Source organism: Lissotriton vulgaris, chromosome 7 (genome assembly GCF_964263255.1).
Source record: "Lissotriton vulgaris chromosome 7, aLisVul1.2, whole genome shotgun sequence".
Classification (NCBI taxonomy): Eukaryota; Metazoa; Chordata; class Amphibia; order Caudata; family Salamandridae; genus Lissotriton; species Lissotriton vulgaris.
This window is the reverse complement of record NC_141695.1, coordinates 210362035-210385975: the sequence shown is the minus strand read 5'-3', so window position 1 is coordinate 210385975 and position 23941 is coordinate 210362035. Positions and strand designations below refer to the sequence as shown.

At 43.3% G+C, this 23941-nt stretch overlaps 1 protein-coding gene across 1 annotated transcript; it reads right to left on the bottom strand.

Moving 5' to 3' along the window:
• Positions 1-2329: 2329 nt before the first annotated feature.
• On the bottom strand, positions 2330-21340 carry LOC147701217 (proline-rich transmembrane protein 1-like). Its single transcript, XM_086929967.1, has 3 exons — positions 21103-21340; positions 20759-21018; positions 2330-5970 (listed from the first exon to the last, which is right to left on the bottom strand). The coding sequence occupies exons 1-3, from the start codon at positions 21257-21259 to the stop codon at positions 5740-5742; spliced, it is 648 nt and encodes a 215-aa protein (XP_086786093.1). The 5' UTR covers positions 21260-21340; the 3' UTR covers positions 2330-5739.
• Positions 21341-23941: the final 2601 nt, after the last annotated feature.

Below are 23941 nucleotides of genomic sequence, written 5' to 3'. Positions count from 1 at the left end.
ACAATCAAAAATGGGAGAAAAAGCAATAAGAAAGCAGTGAGAATGAGGGAAAAACAAGGATGTGACACTCAAACATGGGGGAAAAGAATGGAGAAAGCAGTGAGAACGAGGGAAAAGCAAGGAGAAAGCATTCAGAAAATGGGGAAGAAGCAGGGGGAAGACAGGAACAAGAGTGATGCAGCAGCACGGGGGGGGGCATGGTGGTCTTTCCTCATTCTGGGGCACAGAGGTCCAGAACTCCCACCAGCTAGTCCCCTGTGAACCAGCCTCAATGATCCTGTAGAGACTCACTAGTCCTGGATCAGCTGTGGCTAGAGTTTTTAGTCTATTAGGGCATCAAGGAGATCGTCCTTCCATGGTGTTGCCACCATATGATTCCAGGGTCCAACAACATGTTTCTCTCCCTTGAGCAAGAATCTTTAACTGAGGGTGGACATTTCTAGAAGCCAGGTGCCCCTGGTCAATCCTGGTGTGACACATCACCCCGCCAACCATTTCCCAACCACAGCAGAGGCCCATGCAGGTAAGAGCGGTGTGTGTGTGTGTGTGTGGGGGGGGGGGGGAGTTTACAGACGACCACGAGGGAATATTAAATGCATTATTTTCCCTCGTTGTCATCTGTTGAAATCCCCACACCTGGCCCCACCGCTCTTACCTGCAAGGACCACTGATTCCCAACCCTCCTGCACAGCATGCTGGGATAATTCAGGTTGGTGCTGTCAAGAGGGCGTTGTTCACATCCCCTCAGGGGACCTCAGCTCCACCACTAGCTGACTTCACTGCCAGGGTCTTTCCCACCAAAATGCCAAAAAGGAGCCCCCTCCTATGCTGGCTTTAGAGGCCTGGGCTTCCTCCTTTGGTAAGTGGCCCTGGGCTGTCCCAAACCTAGCACAGTGTGAAAAGTATCAGATAACAGATCCAACCCTTTATCCTCAGGAGCTGAAGAAAAGCACTGCTAATTACACCTTTTTTGTGTGGAGGCATGTATTCGTTTTGCTGGGGGGGGGGGGGCAGGACAATTAACCAGCAGAGTGACAGAAGGCCTGGACTCTGATCCCAAGCTGAACTAGAGAAATGTGAAAATTCGGACGCCACATATGGTGCACATGTAGGATTTTGTGACCTGTGCATTCAAACTTGGACACATGTTTCACCTCAGTTTCATACCTTATGGAACTTTGGAGGTCAAAGGGAAGGGAAACTGAACTCTACAACATATTTCCTCCATATGCCTAATGCAGTGACACTTTAGATAAACCAGTAAACCCTACTGACCTTACCTATGTGTGTCCACTATGGCTACCGATTCACAGTTACAGGGCTGCACACAATAGTAGTTTCAGGCATGCAGCCTGCACACGCATGTGCACGTGTTGACATGTAACCTGCCGAGTGCCTCTTACCCTAGCTGCATCATATTTGACTTCTTTTAAAAGGCAGACACTAACAGTAAAAAAGAACAGTCCATTTACTATGCGATAACTGTGGGTGGGACTCAAGAAGTGAAAATCACACTCAGTAAAAAGTCCAAAACTGGGTGATCAAAAAAAGCAAAAAAGTTCTGGGCGAACTAAATGGGCGTAGCCCAATTACAACATGATCTTTAGATTACGTTTTGCTTACTGGGACAAGCACCAATTATATCACTCAAGCAAGCTGATTTTTGAAGTACCCAGTACTAGTACATTTTGTATTTGACTGGTGTACTTATCTATATTTAGCCTTGTCATTTACGAAGTGCCTCTTCTGTGCAAGTAAATGGTGCATAATTGGATCAATCTCAGAGTTTGGCGCCTTTCTTGGACAAAGAGGTGATTGGTACATAGATCTGTCTCGCCTCTGCTCACCTCTTCTAGATAAGGAGGTCTTCATGGGTGGGTGCCCTGCATTGGCCACCTTTCTTGATAGAGTGATGGACTGTGGATACATATGTCACTCAATTTACCCACCTTTCCTGGGTAAGGAGGTGCTTCATGAATGGATCTATTCCTGCACTGGGCCACTCTACTGTTTAAAGAAGTGTTTAATGTTTAATGTACTGCCAGAAGCTACGAGGACACCTCTCCATGCCCAACAGGCTGAAGGTTTTACCTTTAATCACAAAGCTAAGGTCCTTGCAAGCTGACGTTTTTACCTTTATTCACAAAGTCAGGGTCATTGTCTTTGCCAATCCTAATGTTCTTCTAATATCTCTGTACCTTTTGTTTGGCAGTCATGTAATCCTCACCATGTGGTGCTGAAAAGTCTATTGAGCTCAAATAGTTCACACATAAACTACAGGAAGTAAGAAAAAAACTGCTGATAGAAATATTTTCATTAATTTTCACAAATTTATTTTCAGATCTAAATCTTAAAATGCACATTTACCAAGATGAATTACAGTTGTGAAACTGAAGCCACGTGACACAGGGATTCTCAGAGAGAAGATTTCAGGAAGGATTCTGTAAATGGGGTTCGTTCAGAGCTGCGTCCCTCATGGGACTGATGCTGGGGAATGTCCCTGCTACTGGCACATGTCCAACTTCATATTTCTGCTGCAGTGTTATACTGACAACTTCTAGGTATCTGGCTCTGAATTTTATCCCAGATTTTCGCTGTATGTTTGCCATACCAAACAGGACATTTCATAAGGACTTGTGATTGACAAATGTATATGCAGGCAAGTTAGTAATAGCCAATTGTATTGGCTGCTTTCCTGACTTTTTATATTTGCTTTTCTTGGTGCTGCCTTTACTAGCCTGTTATTTCTCTGTAATTTCTTCTCCATGCCCATCCCCTTGCCCCCTGCAGTGGTTAATGAGCTAAGGATGGAACACAGTAGTCAAAAGATTCTTCTAATGGCATTTTCGTCTTTGAGGTGCATGTTTATGTACGATCCGATGGAGTCATTTAGTTTTTGTTGGATGGTCCACTGGAACAGCTGGGTGGTGGAGGCCATGGGTCGACCCTCCTCTGGAGGACCTCCTACCCTGGGTGGGAGCCCTGTGCTCTATAGGAAACCACTTCTCTTTCAAGCACTGAAGGTTTGTCAAGTGGAACCCATGATTATAGCACTCAGGAAACATTTATGTATTGATAAAATATAATTCCAAAGTGGCAAGTTTTTTTATTTTTTTTAATAAATGTCTCCCCCTTGCCCTGAGTTTAATTCCTGTGCATCAAGGACTATTCTCCATTTTGCCTGCCCCATCTCGGGAAGGGAAAACCTATGATTGTTGACTTGACCTCAACAGAGTGGGGTGACTGTCACTGTCACCAGGTAACCCCTTGGCAGATGGTCCGCCAGACAGGTCAGAAGTTTGCACTGGAAGAGGATGCAGGAGCTCTGCAGTGGTAAACACAGTGTTTCCTCGGACTATAAGAATGGTGGACTGTGAGTTTGTTGGGGTGGGAGCACTGCTGATCTGCAGTGGTATTCCCACGCTCCTAAAGTTTAAAAAAGACTGAGGACCAGTTGTACGAACATTGTGATTTGCGACTCACAAATTGCGAGTCGCAATTTGCGCGTCATAAAGCACAAAGTACAACAGTGTCTCAGACACTGTTAGCGATTCCCAATGGGGTCGCAAAATGCGAGGCTCATTAAAATTAATGAGCCACTCGCAATTTGCGACCCCGTTGGGAATGGCTGGCCCTCCCAGGGATGGTGGCCTGCTGGGCTCAACAGACAACCTTGTCTGCGACTGCTTTTCAATAAAGCAAGTTTTTTTTAAAAATGCTGCTCATTTTCCCTAAAGGAAAACGGGATGAATGTAAAAAAAATAATAATGAAACGTTTGTGACTCGCTATTTAGGAATTGTACATATCTCAGTGACAATTTTCATGCACAAACGGGTCGCAAACCTGTTTGCACATGCTAAATAGGGTAGTACATCTGGCCCTGTATGTCTTCAAAAAAGGGCTGCCACTGCACTCTAAGGGACAGATTAAGGAGCACTTGGTGCCCCATGAAAGTAACAATGATGACACTAACTGGCAAAAATTTTTTGATAAACTATTTACTTTCTAGCACTTCCCACTACTTTGCATTACTTTACGTCAAAGGGGTGTCCCATTATTGGTGCATGGGTGTTCCCGCGCTATCGCCCATGGTTTTTGATGCAAAGCCCTTTCTTCTAACATTGGTCGACCCTCCGTCTCAGGCAGGCATTACTAAGGAGAAATGTTTTCATCTTTCAAAATATTCCCCACATTGCATGTGCTGCCCTGTACAGAACACATTCAATGTGGTTAAAGTTAAAATATTCGGGTCTGATTTAAAGTTTGTAGGGCAGGGTACTTCATCACAAATCTGAAAGCGTCCCCTGCTTATCAAACTCTCTGGAAAGCTTCCTCCAACAATGGCCATAACAGGAAGGACATCACATTACCTGCCCTCTTTACAGTGGCAACAAAAAAGTAAAATACAAATACTGATCCCCACACCCAAGGAAAAAAATCCTATGTGTGGGGTAAATTGGTTATTTGTTTTTTCAAAAACAAATTCCTACTTTGGGAGCTTGATGTTGGAAAACAAAAAGTTAATGGGCAGCTGTCAGCTCGACAGCTGCCATCCACGAAACTGTTGGTACCCTCAAAGGAACTTCTATGGCAGCTGCTCCTCTGAATGTATAGTGATCTCTACTGTTGATATCTAAATTTGGGGGTGCAGCTGCAGCCCGTGGAGGTAAGGCCAGGTGGGGGGTAAGGGGAGGGGGATTTCGACAGATGATGTGAGGGAAAATTAATTATTTATTTAATTTTCCCTTGTTGTCGCCTGTCAAATCCCCCCCGACCAACTCGGCCCAACCGCCCAACGGCTCTTACCTGCACGGGCCACAGCTAGATGGGTGGTAGTCTGTCAGGGTGATGAATGCAATGTTCTCTACCAGTCTGATGGATTGCGGGCCATCCATCTAATTTAAAACTGACCCCTAGTTCAAGCATGGTATTTTGGACTGGAAGGGTACCCTTCCAGTGAAAACTCTGGAGCTTATATATGAGCCTTTGTGTCACTTTTGCGCCGCTGGTGTGTCACTTTTGCGCCGCTGGTGCGTCACTTTTGCGCCGCTGGTGAGTCACTTTTTGTAATGCACCAGCAGGGTAAAAATTGCGCCATGTTGTGTAATATTTACAAAGTGACGCATCTAGGTATATGGATCACTTTGTAAACCCATGCACTACATTATGTCTGCGCTAGGTATAATGTATGCAGGGTGGCCATTTTGACTCAAGTAAGCCTCATAGAAGTGATGCAGTGAAATCTAATAGAATTCACTGTGTCACTTCTAGGACGCAAATGCGTCAATATCCTAGGCCTGCCTCACAGGAGTAAGACTGGCGCAGACACATTTGAAATGAGACTTGCCCATGTTAAATGACCCATTGATGGAGTTGCGTCACAGCGATGTGTCATTTTTCATAAATGAGGCCCTTTATGTTCGACATCATGAACACACCATTGGGCTAAGGTGGCAAGTTTTGTCTGTGATGTTAAGCAGGCTGAAGGAGCACCATAAGTGGGGAAAAGAGAGGAAATGCCATCTCTTTGTAGATATGAGTGTGATGCTCTCTCCACATTGTGTAACGCATTGCAGCAATTTTTAGTTGCTGTGCTGCGCTACAAATTAGAAAATGTGCCCCCACATTTCCACAAACATGGCAATTTGATATTCCGTTTATAATATAATAATGCAGTGCAATTTGAAGCCGGAATCGACTTGTAGCAAACGAGAGCTTGTGCTGAGGTGTGAATGAGGTTAAAATTTTGGATGGAAGAAGTCTTGATTGATTTTGATATAGTCATTTTGGCTTTTATTCACGAAATCGCGAGTGTTTTTCTGGAAAGCGACGTTGATGTATATGACGTAGGCAACCCAAGCGATGGTAAAGAAAATGCCGACACACAGAGCCCAGTTGTTCAGCATCCTCGCCGTACGGGAATTTTCTTGAGCCCGAACTCTGTCTCCTCTCTCATTGGCCGACTGCGTCTGTAAACATGATAACACAACGAGGTTACTTAGGGAAATACGCCTCCTAAACATATATACAAGGCACTACTCAGCTGCTGCTACCATTCAACTACAATTCTTTCAATTGAATCTCAGTAAGTGGCTGAACAGAAAAAGCAAATTGTGGTAACTGAAGGAGAGTACTGTATAGCATTTTTTGTGTTTTTCTCCCTTTTTTCCTTGAATGCACCGTCTGTCAGGATTGTCTCTAGTCAAAGGTGGGCACCAGAGGTGATGAGGAGTGGGTTAGTGACTCCTTCCTACACATAAAGGCAGTGAGGAAAATACGTAGCTTGTGGGTACTGAATGTGGCCTAAGTGCCAGAGTTTCCAATGTTGGCACTGGGGAACCAGGTTCGAGTCCCAGCGCAAGCTGAAAATCTCATGATTCTAGAAAAATCGCGTAATCTCCCCGTTTCTAAAAAATCTGTGTAATGTAATCTGGCGCTCATTTGAAGTGTTCTAATGCCCCTGGGTCTGGTTCGTGCTGCATAGATAAATAAGCATTGGAATTGCACAAGGTCTCACATTTGTTTGATTTAGAGATTTTGGTATTGTTAATGGCGATGTGTTTTACCCATGTGTTATGGTGTGTATGTATGTGGTGCGTAGTAGAATAATGTGGGTTGGATTGGAATTGTTATTTGTGGAGCAGCGTGAAGCATAAGGAAGGACAGTAAGTAGGTGAAGAGCAGCGTGAGGCACAAGGGAGGAGAGTAAGGAGAGCAGTGTGAGGCACAAGGGAGGAGAGTAAGGAGAGCAGCATGAGGCACAAGGGAGGAGAGTAAGGAGAGAAGCGTGAGGCACAAGGGAGGAGAGTAAGGAGAGCAGCGTGAGGCACAAGGGAGGAGAGTAAGGAGAGCAGCGTGAGGCACAAAGGAGGAGAGTAAGGAGAGCAGCATGAGGCACAAGTAAGCAGAGTGAGAAGAAGAGCAGCATGTCGCACACGGAAGGAGAGTGAGGGGGAGAAGGGCAGTGTGAGGCAGGCAGGCGGAAGGAGAGTGAAGAACAGAGGAATAGCGTGAGGCGCGTGAAAGGAGAATGAGGAGGAGAAGAGCAGAGTGAGGCACAAGGAAGGAGAGTGAGGAGGAAAAGAGCAGTGTGAGGCACAATGAAGGAGAGTACAGAGAGGATCAGCAGGAGACAAAAGAAAGGAGAGTGAGGCAGAGAAGAGCAGCGTGAGGCACGTGGAAGCAGAGTGAGGAGAAGAGCATTGTGATGCACACGGAAGGTGAGTGGGGAGGAGAAGAGCAGTGTGAGGTAGGCGGAAGGAGAGTGAGGAGGAAAAGAGGAGCCTGAGGCACAATGAAGGAGAGTGAGGAGAAAATAGCAGCATGAGGCACTCAGAAGGAGAGAGAAGAGAAGAGCAGCAGGAGGGAAAAGGCAGGAGTGTGAGGATGAGAAGGCACATGGGAGGAGAGAGTAGAAGAGCAGAATGAGGCACACGCAAGGTGAGTGAGTAGGAGATCAGCATGAGGCACAAGCAGGGAGAGTGAGAAGAGCAGAGTGAGGCACAAGAGATGAGAGTGAGCTGGAGAGTGAAAGGGAGAGCAGCATGAGGCACAAGAGAGGAGAGTGAGCTGGAGAGTGAAAGGGAGAGCAGCATGAGGCAGAAGAGAGGAGAGTGAGCTGGAGAGTGAAAGGGAGAGCAGCATGAGGCACAAGAGAGGAGAGTGAGCTGGAGAGTGAAAGGGAGAGCAGCATGAGGCACAAGAGACGAGAGTGAGGTGGAGAGTGAAAGGGAGAGCAGCATGAGGCACAAGAGAGGAGAGTGAGCTGGAGAGTGAAAGGGAGAGCAGCATGAGGCACAAGAGAGGAGAGTGAGGTGGAGAGCAGCATGAGGCACAAGCAGGGAGAGTGAGAAGAGCAGCATGGGGCACAAGCAAGGAGAGTGAGCAGGAGAGCAGCATGAGGCACAAGCAAGGAGAGTGAGAAGAGCAGCATGAGGCACAAGCAGGGATAGTAAGAAGAGCAGAGTGAGGCACAAGAGATGAGAGTGAGCTGGAGAGTGAAAGGGAGAGCAGCATGAGGCACAAGAGAGGAGAGTGAGGTGGAGAGCAGTGTGAGGCACAAGGAAGGAGAGTGAGAAGAGGAGCAGCATGAAGCACAAGGAAGGAGAGTGAGAAGAAGAGCAGAATGAGGCACAAGCAAGGTGAGTGACCAGGAGAGTAGCATGAGGCACAAGCAAGGCGAGTGAGAAGAATAGCAGCGTGAGGCACAAGGAAGGAGAGTGCGGTGGAGAGCAGTGTGAGGCACAAGGAAGGAGAGTGAGAAGAGGAGCAGAATGAGGCACAAGGAAGGAGAGTGAGAAGAATAGCAGCGTGAGGCACAAGAAAGGAGAGTGAGGAGGAGAAGAGCAGCATGAGGCACTAGGAAGGAGAGAGAGGAGAGTAGGAGCAGCGTGAGGCACAATGAAGGAGAGTGAGGAGGAGAAGAGCAGCATGAGGCACGAGAAAGGAGAGTGAGGAGAATAGCGGCAGGAGGCACAATGAAGTAGAGTGAGAAGAGCAGCATGAGGCAAGAGGAAGGTGAGTGAGGAAGAGAAGCGTGAGGCGCAGGGAAGGCAAGTGAGGAAGAAACTCTAAAAAGTGGGCAAATAGGCAAATTCCCCCGCCCCCGTCTGAGTCTACCTGTGTGGCCGAAGCGTGGAGGGGGGTAAGGAAGCAGAAGGACGCAATGGGAGTGAAAATGGAGTGCAAAGTGAGACGTCACTCTTGGAACAACTGTATTTGGAGTGACCCTACCCTCATAGAGAAAGAAGAACCCTGCATGTTGCTAAATAAGTCAGGGTAAATCTACAAAAGAGAAGTGGAAAAGGGCAGGGGGCACAGAACACGAGCACAAGTACATGAAAGAAGGTGCAACAGAGGTAAGTGAAATATCCGTTTCGTTTTTTAATACATTTTTAATTAAAAAGACCCTACTCAGAAGTGCTTGAGGGGAAGCACCTAAGGACTAAAATGGCCCCACGGAAAAATAAAAGCACATTAGGAATATCAAGGAAAGCAAAGTTGAATTGTGGTAACCAACAAGATGTCCAAGAGAGACTTTCAACCCTGGGAGCAAAGGAAAAATCAAAATGCTCCCAAAAGAAAAAAGAGAAAGCTTCCAAAGAATTACAACATGGAGGAAGTAAGGGGAGTGTAGCATCGAATACAATTAAGGAGTTTGTGGGAAAGCACTTTTTAACAGGTTTTTTCTCCTGCTAAAACAATGGCAACTGAAGAAGTGGACGAATCATGGAAAGGGGGATCCTCCTTAATCTTCGATGAACATTTGGTAGACTCCATAGATCTGGTCAATCGTTCAGTTCAGTCTTTGATAGGCCATAAGGGGGTAATAATGTCACCGCGACTTTCTTCTTCCCCGAGACTAATACAAAAGACGTCGGAAGAGGAAGACAGTCTGGATCATAGGCAAAGTCAGGAAATTGACCAGTACCCAGTTGGAAGTCCAGATGGAACTGAAAAACGGGTTTTAGTGGGAGTCATTGACCGGGAAGGTCTGGACAAAAATGATGACATAAATGGCGAAAACCTGTCACTCAAGTCAAACTTGGAAGCTCCAGAAACCCCTGCATCTTCAATGCTAGAACTGATGCTAATGGTGCAAAAATCGTTACAAGGACTGCTAGAAGTAACAACGTTAAACCATGATATCCTGAAAAGCCAAAAAATGTACCTCTCTAAAATTGAGGGAGAATTACAGGGTATTAGGGGACAAATGCCTTCAATGTTAAGACCTGTTTTAGATCCGGTTGTTATGGGTCAAGGGAGGGATGGGGAAACTGAAATAGTTAATCCCCCATTAGTAAGTCAGGTTGTTAAAGTTCATATTGATGTCCAAAAAGTTTATGTGTCAAGATGGCTTATGCTAGTAAAAAGAAGAGGTGAATTTAGGAACTATGGCCACTCAAAACGAATAAAAGCGGCAGTAAGAGAGGTGCAAAGAAAGGTTACCTTAAGGGCGATGAAAAAAAGAAAGGTGAGGAAGGAACCAACAGAAGCAGTAACACAAGAGCTTAAGACACATCCGCATAAAATAGTGAAGGAACACAGAGAAATAAATATAAGATCCGAGAAGTGGGCCAGGACACCAGTAAATAAGGCGAGCTGTAGTAGGATGCAAATCCGCCAGGATAAGGTGATAAAAAATAAAGGCCATGTAGCCACAAAACTTGTAAATGTACAGGCCCAGATGGCCCCCCCTTAAAAATAATGTATACTGGGAAAGTAGCCCGGAAAAGGGTCCTAAATTAAATACACAACATTATCAGGGGGATGCAAAGTCGGAAGAAGAGGTAGACAAAGGGAGTAAGTGGCTTTATTTTGAGCAGGTGAAATTGGGAAGGGGCGGTAAAAAATTAAAAAAGAGGGGGTATTTAAATAGATCACACCTACTCAATGTTTTTAATTAATCAAAAAATCAAATCTAAAGGGAATAAGCACAGGAGACCTTAGACATGTGGGATTCCAAACAATTGGGGATGGTAAGGAGGTTACCAAGGTACAGCTTTACTCGGCTCTGGTCATAACCGCAATAGTAAACGCAGAGCAGGAAATCCGAAAAGAGGGGATTAGACTAGTGCCCAAAGAAGAGTTAGCGCTAGTGCTTAAGGCCACCCAGCAGAAATACTTCCTAAAGTACCATGCGGGGCTAGGAAAGAGACAAGTGAAGCTCCCAGGAAGGGAAACGGAGGAAGGGAGAGAAATCTTCAACTTAGTAATAAACAACTCAGACATGGTGGAGGCATGGAAGAATTGGAGTAATACTTTAAGCCCAGCAGGACCTTCATACAGCTACAGGGAGGATTCCGTAATAAATGAGCCTTTAAGCGATGTAGAATAGGTAATGGGGCAGCCATGAAGCACACAAATGGTCTCTTGCAATATAAATGGGCTAAGAATGCTCCTCAAACAAGAAGCCGTGAAAGAACTTGCAAAAAAGAATGAAATAATTTGTATACAAGAGACCTGGCTCTGTGGCGTACCCCCAGTTGTGGAAGGGTTTCGACAAGTCCACCGACCAGCAGTAAAATTTAGTTCTGGCCATCCAGAAGGTGGCTTGTTGACTATGATTTCAACAACTTTAGTGTCTAAGACCACTCAGATATCTGTGAAGTGTAAGTGGCTTTTGGCCTGTAGAATTCAAACAACATTCGCTGACAAGAATTATAAAAATATGCTGATCCTAAATGTGTATATACAATGGAGTTCATCGAAGGAATATGGGGTCGAATTGTTACATTTTAAAAATGATATGGATGCAATGTGATAAGTATGGGAATGATTTGATTGTGTTATTAGGAGATTTTAATCATAAAATAAATCCAAAATTGTCTGATCAGTGGTACTCAGAAATTCTAGAGGCATATGATGTAAAAAAAGCAGAGTTTGTGGAAACTAAAACATCGGTTGATGCGGCTAAATTGGGTACATTTTTAGCCACAAAAAGTTTCTTTTGTCTAAATGGAAGGGTAGGCCAGGACCGTCCAGCAAAAAAAAACTTGTAAATTTGGGACGCACAATTGTCCAATAGACTATGTCTTTATGCTAGCATGGAATTTCGAGTTAGTAAAAGACTTTAGTATTAACTCCATGCAATGTAGTGATCATAATTTAATAAAAATTTGAATTGGGAATTGCCCAACATTTGGCTTGTGATAGAGTTATCTTTCAAGAGATGGAGTATCCAAAGCGGATAACCACTCGGTTATCTGAAAAATTCATCGCGAGGTTAACAAGTCTGCAACAAAATGTTAGGCTGTATGAGGGGCCAAAACTTACCCTGGTTTGTTGAAAAAAAAAAACAAGTAGTGGAAAGCCTAAGTATAGAACTAAGGCTGTTGTAAGTGCCCATAGAATAAAGGAAGAGCCCAAATTAAGCAAGGAACATGGTTTAACCAGGACTGTCTAATTAAGAAAAGAGAAGTCAGGAGAGAAGAGCGTAGCCTACGAAAAAATTTGTGCAAGCGAAGGCTGAAAATGTAGCAAAAATAAAGAGAGAATACTCCACGTTAATTCGCAATGCAAAAAGGAGCTATAAAGAATCTTGCTGGGGCAAATTACTGGAATCAATTGAATCTAAGAATATACAGCAGTTCTGGAAGCTAATCCAGTCAGCTACGGAACCTTCGGTAGGCCCAATGATTTGCGTAGTGGAGGAGGATGTTTGGATAGAGTATATACAGAAATGATACGCCCCTGGGAGGTGTATTGATAAGGTGGCATCAAAGGATTGGAGAGGTCTAGTAGAGGATCTAAAACAAGATTGCTCAGTAACAAACGTCCTTAGGATAATTAGGACATTAAATTTAACAAGAGCCGCTGGCCCAGATGATATGCCAGCCCTGATACTAAATTAAAACCAGCCCTGGTGGGCGGAATTCTTCTCTAAAATGTTTGCTTTAATTTTAGAACAAGGGGAACTACCTTTAAACTGGAAGGGTGCAATAATAAGGCCCTTACATAAGAAAGGGGATGTACATGCCCCCAAGAACTACAGGCTAATTAACCTATTAGATATAGGAGAAAAGATTTTTGCTAAGATGATTCTTAGTAAGCTAAAAGTGTGGGTGGAACTTCGGTCAATCGTGCCAGTAGAACAGGGTGGGTTTAAAGAAGGCCACTCCACGATTGACCATTGTTTTGCCCTGTGGGCATTAGCTAGGAAATCGATAGAACAAAATGGCAAATTATTTTGCTGCTTCGTCGATTTCCGGGCGGCTTTTGACTCAGTGGACCGAAGTAGCCTTTGGGAAGTGCTAGAAAACTATGCAATGCCGGAGGGCATACTGAATATTATAAAATAACTACATAGTGATAATTGGGACCAACTCATTAGAGATTCAAAGGGCTCTTTAACCCAGAAAATTCCTATAAAAAATGGCCTGAGACAAGGTTGCTTTTTGGCACCCTTGCTTTTTTTAATCTTCTTAGCAGATCTTCCTGAAGTTTTGGAAGTTGAGAAGAGTGCGAGCCCAATCATTGGATACTTAGTCCTACATCTCTTGCTGCTTATTGCTACTAGAAGCTAGCTTGTGCGAAATTTCAGGGGGTTGTCCCAGCAACTAATTATTTTGTCCTGATGATGGTCTGCATGACGACTGCATACTAGACCGAAACGTCGACACTTCCATCATCTCCAGAAGCGTTGCGTTGGCACCAACATACGACCATTGTTAATGAATGAATTTGGTTGTCTGTGATTTTATTTAGGAGTTGATGTTTAGTTGTGAACTGATGAGTAGATGTGATACATACCTCTGTTCATAACTGTTTTTGCTTTAATTGATTTCTTTGTATCTGTCTCCCCATTTTCATTTGATGCAATATAAATTTTCTTTGAATAAGATTTACTTCCTCCGTGTGTTCTCTTTCCCTTCCTTTGATTTATTCTAGCATAACTTTTGATTGTGATATCCTGGAGATACACTGGAGTGTGATACGTTTGTGCAACTCCCAACTGAGATTTATTTTTCTTTGGATTAAGTCCCTTGTAGCATTTTTTGACCTTAAACGTCTAGTGCCCAAGCCTACAAGGGTTTATTGGGTTTCCCCTGCCTATATCACATCCTTACCTAACGGCGCCATGATTCAAGCAATCAGATTAGAGGTAGGACTAACGGCAAGGGAGGTAAAGTCACAAATGTCCTTGCTAAGATTCTGGAACCGTCAGGTGCCTGGTGGGGAACAGAAGGTCTCAATTTGGTGCAGAGAGGAAATACAAGCAAGCAGCTGGTTCGGGTGGGCTTAAACCCATGGAAGATTGATTGTAAAATAAAAGCGGCCCTGATCCAACCAGATGGTATTTGTAAATGTGGCTTGGAGTAAGAAATGATATTTTACATATACTGCTTGATTGTACATGGATTTTAGCTGTTCAAAAAGTGTTTTTACGTCCATTATTTTTTTTGAAAGTACAAGGTGAACACACATATGGATGCTATTGATCTCCTTACAGAAATGTCTTTTTTGGATATTGCATTTGCGTTAGGGACGTTTCTGAAAGCAACAAGAGAATCTGTAATGGAGTCAATTAAGGAGGATGGAAGAGTCTATGATTCTAAGATTTTAAAATACGGAGTATCCCAATATTAGGTTTTAACGGTTTTAAAATTGTATAGAGTGTTTAAAATGAATTGTGGTTTAATTATCTGATTGCTTTGTGGATCCATTCTTTTATGTATGGTTTATAGACTATTGTCTAAATAAACATTGTTTATCATCATCATCATCAGAGGGAAAAGGACACTGTCAAACATTCGCAGTGAAATTTCTTTTCATGTAAAGGTTTTTCGCAGGTCTTAGTTTTTCCAGATCATGGAGTAACGGCTGGAGTTATTGCGGTATTTGCTGATTTCATGAAGCGAACCAGTCTGCAGGCTAATTGAATGTCCTCCCTGTTAAAGCATGCGAACAATGCCTTTCGACGGGTTGCTGAAATGAGTACTATTTAGTTGGGTTACAATAAACACCTGTCCTTCAACACCAGCATGCCCAATGGATGAGCATCCGTTATGTTATGACACCTGCTTCCAAGCAGGTGAGGAAGCATAGGCAACAAGCTCACAGTAAGAGCAAGAGAGGTCCTTTCATCCTCTCAAGCCTCCAACCAAGGAGCACCCACCTGGAGTGAGTCTCCTCATGTCAGAGTGGTCACTTGAAAAAGATAGCCAAACAAAACCTAGTCCTCTGGACCCTTCTATAGTCTGGGGAGACACCACCAAGAGTTCTATATTAATAAGACTACCCATCCACAGACATACCCTAGTGGGGTTGGGAGAGCCTTCTCTTCTATTTAAATCTATTATATCCTACTTGAAAATATCAACATATTTGATACTGGGAGACAGGAGTAGAGGCTCAGTCTGCAAAAAGGTGGGTGAAATTAGCTCACCAACTTGCCATGATAGATGGTGCAGCAAGGTATCCTCATAGAAGGAGCACTTCTCCCTCACCAAGAGTGCCAGGAGCATGAAATGATAGCTACCTCTACCCCTTTGAATTCACCTCAGGCTTAATGCAGAATATGGACAACAAGTGGAGACCCTTCAAGCAGGCACGCTCTGTGTCCCAGCGTCTCAGCACATTTCCTAATAATGCTAGGTCTGAAAAGGGACAACCCTCTAAACAAGGCTTTAACCATAGAAGCTGAAATCCAGTGGAGCAGGATAAGATGTGGGGAGAGGTGGAGGCTGGTGGAACCCATAGGGGACATGAACCCCACGTAAAGTAGGTAAGGACTTGTCTCACTATATGGGAATCCCTATCTATGGAAACACTTGCAAGCACAAATCCTATTTGCATACCATAGCACCTTAAAGTAATGCCTTTTGGTTTTGTCAATTCTTGTTTAAAAATATGCGAACTGAGGTCAAGGCCTCTTACATCTAACATTACTAAAAAGCTACACATAAGAGTAAACATGTCTTAACAAAGTCAGCTACCATAAGGTATCAAATATCCTATATGACCTAATCGTTTTGTATTTGATTCTCTCGATAAGGTTAAAACAAGTATTGGGAAAGCCCACAGGTCTGGCTTTAATGTGTCAACGTATGTAAACGTAGGCATTCATAACTTCTGTTTACATGCATTGCACGTACAAATGCTGCTTGTCATTTTAAGGCATGCCCTATTGGCTTTGCCTATGCCACTAAAAGGTATTAAAAACATTGCTTTCTTTATAAAATGCATATAGGAGATAAAGAATTGACTGTGGCAAACTGTGCGATGACTGTACTTTTCAGATGTAAAATTGTCCCAAATGCATTCCAATGGAAGAAGTTCCTGGTTGATGGAATGATACACCAAATAGCCAATAGCCTGAGGTGGGAAAGAGATACTTCTTTTGGTGCAGTCAAAGTCCACTGTTTTGTCCTGAATCACAAAAGTAAACTTATACTTTTGTGTAAGTTTGTTTTTTTGCTATTCACAAAGTAGGAGTTAAAAGTAATTTTACGAGTGTGGAGACTCTTCAATCAGGGCTGAGAACTCCGCACATTAAAAGATAGGACATCTTTTTATGTGCATGGTTCTCTGCCCCAACTGCGGAGTCTCAGCACTCATACAATTATTATTAAATCTGCACGTGAAAAGATAGGACATCTTTTTGTGTGTGGAGTTCTCCGTCCCGACTGCAGAGTCTCCACACTAGTAAAATTACTATTAACTTGAAATTTGTTAATAGCAAAAATAGGTGAAAAGTTCAGGCCCAATGTATTTTAAAGAATTGCTAATAATAATACTCCTTATTTTCTGTTTTAACTGATTTTTAAAGATAGATACAGAGAGAAAACTAGTTATTTTCCTGGCTGTATTTTTTATTAGATATGTAATAAAATAGAATTTAGGTTGGTTTTTGAGTGCTTATAGATGCTGTTAGTCCTGACTGCCAGGCTAACAGCTGTTCGAATTGATAGATAATGGGGTTTAAAAAAAAGAATAAGGTTTAAAAAGCACCAGGGGGGAGATTTACTAGCCCCCTGCGCCTCTAATACGCTGCCATTGCATCGCTTTTGTGACGCAGCAGCGGTGCAAAAGATGCGCCATGGTGCAGGTCATTTACAACGTGACCCATCTCCCAGATGCGTCATGTTGTAAAGCCCTGCGCCAGAAGGAGGCGTTCCATCGCAGGGGGGGGGGGGGCGTTCTGACACAGGACTACAAGATTTCACTCAGTCACTTTTGAGCCCATGCTGCGTCAAAACCCTGCGCCTGCTTGAAGCAGGCGTAAGGAATGACGCAGCATTGTGGAGATAGGGCCCCCCAGAGCATTGCTGGAGCTGTGTCGCGCTTGTGACGCAACTCCAGCAATGCGCCACTTTTACGGCACAGATGTGCCATTTTTGGCCCATGATGAGCCGCATTTACAATGCGGCGCATCCAGGGTGGCGAAGCTGCGGCGCACAATAAGTTGCGCAACCCTGCTCATATGCAGGGTTGCGCCAGGTACTGTAAATCTGCCCCCAGATATGCACAGGGTTGATACTAACACTTGCATGTTTTTATATATGGGTACTGATTTAGCATCTATGGGTGTTCATAGCACTGAAACCTGTCAGGAACTTAAATAAGTGGGTACATTTGCTGGTTAAATAAATGGGAAACATATTCGTTTCAGCTTCGTTTTTTCGCAAAATCCAAAATAAGCATGTAAAAATGCATATTAGAAAATTAGAAAATATAAATACAGAGGTGTCAAAAAAACATAAATACCACAAAAACAGGAGCCCTAGTAGTAATATTTCATGCAAACGGCTGCACTGCCAAGTCGGACCTAAAAAGATTAACATGGCAAGTATAATATATCAATATATTATGTTTGTTAATGGTTGAGAAGTCTGAATATATAATCAATAGCAAACAATGATCTGGTTGGAGAGGAAAGGGCTGAGGTAGTGGAAAAAGGCTTCGCGGTTTTACCCCTTAGTGCAGCAATATGCACCATCCTCGGTTTCCCAATCCTTCTTCTGGTTCAGCTTTTCAGGGTTTACCCATAAAAAAGGGAGGTCTCAGAATGCTCTGGAGATTGGAAATACAGGGATTAACAAGATCTATAATAGTCTGCATAAATGTCGTCCAGTGTCCACATTCATTTGCAGACTGTGGGCCAGATGATGTACGACGGGATTTTGCATGCGCAAACGGGTTTGCGACTCGTTTGCGCATCCAAAAATCCTGTGGGCCACCTACTAACACTATTTTTTGAGCCGCAAATAAATTGCGACTCGCAAAATAGTGTTTAGCGACTCGCTATTAGGAAGGGGTGTTCCCTTCATAATATCGTTCCCCACAAACAAAGTACAAATGTTTTGCAACAGCAATTGCGGTCGCAAAACACTCACAATTTATCACCCTCTTCAAGAAGGAGGTAATACAATCACAAAAGCGAAGGGGTCCCTAGGGGACCCCTTCCCCCTTTGCAAATGCTGGGGAAAATATTTTTAGGGGCAGGCAGTGGTCCCAGGGACCACTACCTGCCCTTAAAAAATTAAACAAAAACGTTTCATTTTCTTTTTTTTTTTAAATGCTGCCTGTTTTCCTTTAAGGAAAACAGGCAGCATTTAAAAGAAATTAACTGCTTAATTTAAAATCAGTCATAGACATAGAGGTCTGCTGAGCCCAAGAGGCCACCATACCTGGGAGGGCCAGCCATTATCAATGGGGTTGCATATTGCGAGTGCCTCATGAAAATTGATGAGGCATGCAATTTGCGACCCCATTGAGAATCACAAACAGTGTCTCTGACAGTGCTGTAAATGTCATATTGCGAGTCACAAATTGGGACTCGCGATTTAGCGTGATTTGCGACTTGCAAAATAACATGGTTGTATATCTGGGCCCTAGCCTATAAATGAAGGATTTCCAGATTGTATACTTACAGCCTGATTCATGTACGGGCCGTTTTGCGTGGCCCTAATAGCGAATCATAGCGACTCGCTATTGAGGACACGCAAAACGGCATTCATGTAGGAATTGCTAAATCAATAGCGATTCCTACATGTTCTCTATTTGCGAGTAGCAATTTGCTACTCGCAAAAAAAGGAATAACTCCCCATTCATTCCTATGGGCCAAAAGGCCCATAGGAATGAATGGGGAGTATCCCTTATTTGCGAGTAGCAATTTGCTACTCGCAAATCAGATAGCGATTTTAAGGGTGCCAGGGGTGTCCAAAGGACACCCTGTAGCACCCCTAAAATGCACATTTGAACAGGTGTTGCGCACACACATGTCCAAAGGACATGTGTGTGTGCAACATGCAACTTAGAAAAATGCTTTTAAAAGCATTTTTCTATGTTTTTGCTATTTACCGAGAGGTCTGACCTCTCGGTAAATAGCGGCCCAATTTTGCTAAATCGCAATTTTTGCAAGTGTCATGAATAGCATTTAAGGAATCTCTAATAGAGACTCCTTAAATGCTAATCCTCGCATATTTGCTAATTCCTCATTAGCGATTTTTGCATTTGGGATTGTGAATCCCAAATGCCAAAATTGCACTCGCAAAAGGCAAGATTCTGAGAATCTTGCCCTTTGCGAGTGCAATTTTGCTTCATGAATCAGGCGGATTATGAAAACAGTGTACCGCCCATGCCTAGGACCGGCCCTGATTGCACCTGATAAAATGAGAGGCCCCCGTGTGCGGAAATAATTGGGAGTGATAATTATTGCCTACCATGAGTTTTCCTCTTGAAATTGGGCATAACATGCAGATTTTGGTAGTGCAGAACTAAACCAGGGCAGTCAGATAATGACTGTACCTGACAGAATTGGCACAAGAGGAGTGAGCGAGAGAGCGTGTGTGCTGGTCCATCCTGCAGAAAAGACAAAGGAGGTTTTATAAATCAGCCCCACCCTGCACCCACCTCTGCAGGGTATGATGAAATGATCCTACTTACACAGCATGAACTTCCTGGAAACAGAATCAACAATATGTTGTCCTCAAACCTGAGAACTTGATAAATGTATTTTTGCTGTTATTTGTACTTTAAAAATCAATTGACGCCAAATGTACTGAGGTTGTCAGACAGATCTCTAACTGCACAGGATCACACTGGTTGATAGGGCATGAGCTGGTGATTGAGGGGGCCCCAGAGATTTTCATTTGTCTGAGGAATATGTAGCCCAAAGGAAAAGCTCTAGGATGCTCTCCTGTGAGTGGTTCAGCTTGTTAGCCAGTCACAAAGAAAGAAGGGCGGGCTAGCCTCTGAAGCACTGTCACCCGCAATTGTCTATCGAGTTAAATCAAGAAACCACGACTCGCATCCTAAGGTAACACGTGCCCTCGCCATGCACTGCTAATTACCCCACATATTTCATCACTCATGACATCTTCTATGACATCATTAATAATATCAGTGCAGCATTTGCTGTAAAATTATTCATGAAAAAACTCATGACAGGGGCAAGTGTTATAGTTATCTTAAGGCATAAGTTATGGTTTCTTGCCATAACTATATGGTTTTGTGTGTGTAAATTGTTTATCGAATTATAATTTCCCTGTAACCTCTGTTTTTTGTGAGAAAAAAAAAAAAATATATATATATATATATATATATATATATATATATATTAAACATTACTATTTAACTAGAATATTCGGAGAGTCATGTGAACAAGGCTGCAGTGACGCAACCGAAACGCGTCATGCTGATACACGGAGGAATAAAGCACTGAAACTTTAAATCTACTGCGCGTTTTGTGTTCTGTACCTGCGATGGCTAAGAAGTGAGAGCTGGACTCAGGACTGTTGGGAAATCCATATATATATATATATATATATATATATGGCGTTTGGCTCACAACATACTTATGAAATAAACAACTGCTTGAAAACAAATTTGGCCTGGAGTTTTTCCTTGATGAAGAGAAGAGGATTTGTGTATATATATATATATATATATATATATATATATATATATATATATATATATATATATATATATATATATATATATATATATATATATATATATATATATATATATTAATGCATTGTGCATTGTTAAGCATGATGTATGCAGTAAATGCATTAGTTGCAGATCAGTCACATCTAGCGGTCTCACCTGCAGCCCAAGTCACATCACACCTTTCTGGAAGTCAATCCTGGTGCTCGCCACACCTACAGCCACCACTCATATCCAGTAGTGCACTGTGCAGCGAATCCTAACTCACACACTAGCCTTGACTGAAGCACAACCTCAAGTTGTCACATTGAGGAGTAAACACATCTTAACATGGAATGGATTATCATTTAAAAAACTTACACTGCAGGAGTAGAAGAGGGCTGCAATTCCAAGAGGAAGGCAGCAACACAGCATGGTAAATATAGAGAACCCCAAGTAGTCCTTCTCGTAGACCTGTAGTCCGGGTGCAGCTATCATCGGCTGCGTGGTCACCACCACATTCGGCCCCTGGGGATAACTTGGGTAGTTAGCAGTGTACTGAGGGTAGGTGGTTTGAGAATACACAACATTGGCAGGTAAATATTGAACTAGAGGTGGAACACCACCAGGCACAGGTCCACCTGCATGCATCAGAGATGGATCACGGTAAGGCATGGGTCCTGATGTATGCATGGGAGGTGGAACACCCGCAGGCACAGGTCCACCTGCATGCATCGGAGATGGGTCACGGTCAGGCATGGGTCCTGATGTATGCATGGGAGGTGGAACACCCCCAGACACAGGTCCACCTGGATACGCAGGAGGTGGATCACCACCAGCTGCTACTTCCGGGTTCTTCTTAGATGGTTCATATGTGTCCATGGTTAATGTTGGATTCTTCTCCTGCAGGTCTGGATTAATTGCTTTCAGTTGATGAATGACTCTCTCGTTGCTGGACCCTCTCCCTCCTGTCACTTGTTAAATGCTCTCTATCCAAAAGCTCCTTTATATCCAGTCCAGGCAGGAAATATTCATTTTGCGAAAGCTTCCTGGAATGCAAGTGTCACTTCTGCTTTCAAGATTAACTATTTCCTCCAAGTGGAATGCATGCTGTAATTTCTTGTTTGTGGTTTCAGTGGTTTACTAACTAAAATCTTGAAACTGTTAGTAACCGATTAGATGTAAACCTGAGTGGGTGCCTAGAAGAGCAATTTTTGTAGCACTTTTGTACAAAGTTAAGCCTGCATCGTTGAACTCCCACTGCATGGATTCCAGGATCGTAAAATAGACAACCTTCTGTACAGTTGTCTAATGCAAATCTTTAAGATAGGGCCTTAAGTGGGATGAAAAAAGTATGGGGTCTCTAAAAGGTGAATGGCTTTTGTAATTATGGATATGTCTTCAAAATGGAAAATACATTTCTATGATTCCCAGAGTGTGCCATACAACGGGTATTTTGATTTCTCTCTGAGCTCCCTCTTATTGCATTCTGATGTATAATACAATAACTGAGAAACACCTTTACCATCCAGGACTATTGGCTGTGCCAATGGTTGCTAGTTGTGTGAGATAAATAGGCTACAACAACTTTTTGGTTGTAAATAATATTGAAAATGTTTGGATTCTTAAATTGTGAGACTATGAATTAAACATTACTAGCAGTGGTCTTTAGAGTGTCTCAATCACTCCCTCTATGTTCACTCTCTGTTAGACATTTACATCCCTTTTCTCTCCAAATCTCGCCATCTGCATATCTTACAGCTCATCTTTAACCTCTTCAGCACCTTCTGTTCACTCTCTGTTGAATGCACTTCTTCATATCTCCTTCACTTCCCACCTCTAAGCATACAACACACTCACCTGTAGGCACTATATTTTCTTCTACTTTTGCCTGGTCAATATTTGACAACTGTGTACCTCCATCATACACATTTGCACAGAATCACAATTGCAACTAGAATACATGACCATTGCTGTATTTGCTCTGCAGCGAGGCCAAGATTGAATGGTCATGTACTCTATGTATACCTTTCTGGTCCACTGACAGCCACTGTGAGAAACGTGCACTGTCTTCAGCCTCAACGCCAAAGCCCTCAATCGCAGACCATTATAAACTCCAGGGCCTGTATCACACACAGGCCACCAAAGGTGCACTGGGTGTCACTCCCATTTTCTGCACGTCCTAGGGCACTGTAGTGTTGTAGGAGAGGCCGCAGATGCTTTTGCAGCCCCTTCTGTAATACTGACAGCGGTGACATACATGAACGGCCAGCACTACCTTGAGAGGGTATTCCCCTATTTGTATAAGGGCATGGCCCCCTGCAAATGAGGGAATCACTTTGACTCTTTCTGAGCATCCTACTACAGATGCAGGCACAGAGGCAAACAGGCCCTTAGGAGTGCACCATAAAAAAGTAGCGCATTTTGGTGCACCGCCTGAGGAGACGGTAAAAGACATCCCTCTACTAGTGAGGGCAGTCACTCACTACATCCACCTACAGGCTTATTCTCCATCGCTGGTCGGGTGCCCGATCTAATGCCCAGCATAAGTCAGCATTCTAGTGCTGAGCCTGTATCTACACTTAACACCCACCCACCACTGATGTCACTGGTCAGGTGACACAGCATTAATAAAATAGGCCGAGCGCACGTGCTCTGGGCCAGTTGCACTATACCTCCAGTGTGTCCAGTGTCTGCATGTGACTGCCTGCCAGCATGAGTCCTAGGGCCCATCATCAGACTTTACACCCCCTACACAGTAAAACATGGTACGGCTAATTCAAGCAGCAGCTCCATATTTCACTAATGTGCAGGGTAGCTGACATTTGCGCATGCCTATGTGGCAGAGCATTAATTGTAATATGGCACAGCGCTGCTGTTTGCACCAGATGCACCTGTTTAAAGGTGCCTTGTGGTGCAAACCTTGACACTGTGTCTGTTACATAAAATGGTTCTGGAGGTGACTAGATAAAAAATATGAACTATATAAAAGTAATACGCTACATAAAAAAATACAGCTTTAAAACATCGTAGGAAAAGATAACAATTAGAGAATGCAAGATTAAGTATAACGTGAAATATGAACAGAAACTAAATCGCTGACGTGGATTACCTTACGTTTTTACCTTAGCTGTACATAAATTGATCAGTGTTATTTGTCAATCAATTTAAGGACATCAATGTGGGGCCCCATTTCAATGACCATTTTAACTTGGTACGGAGTCTAAGACCCGAAAGGACCCAGCCCACTTAAAGCACTTCTTTAAGCTATGTTGAAACGTTTAGCTAATGCATTCTAAAGCAACTGTTCTCTCTTGGGTGTATTAACAGAAATACTCGTGTCAACCTGGAGGAGGTGAAAACATTCAAGACTAAACCACAGTAAGGAAAAACATTGGACAGGGAGTATTTGCCTCAATATCCTAAGAAAAATGATGCAGTTCTTTGAAAATCATAGCCTGGTCCACCCACATTGTGTAGCATGGGAGGCTGACCAGTGGGCAGGGGGGAGGGGGGAAGGCAAATGTGAGGCACCGCTACTTTTGTTACTGGGCACTGATATGC

What these genes read in the sequence shown, in the direction of transcription:
- LOC147701217 (XM_086929967.1), bottom strand. Translation starts at nt 21,259, where the DNA reads ATGGACACATATGAACCATCTAAGAAGAACCCGGAAGTAGCAGCTGGT. An exon ending in CCCATCTCCGATGCATGCAG is followed by an intron (nt 21,019 to 21,102) that starts GTGGACCTGTGC and finishes TGATGCATGCAG; the next exon opens with GTGGACCTGTGCCTGGTGGT. An exon ending in CCCTCTTCTACTCCTGCAGT is followed by an intron (nt 5,971 to 20,758) that starts GTAAGTTTTTTA and finishes TCATGTTTACAG; the next exon opens with ACGCAGTCGGCCAATGAGAG.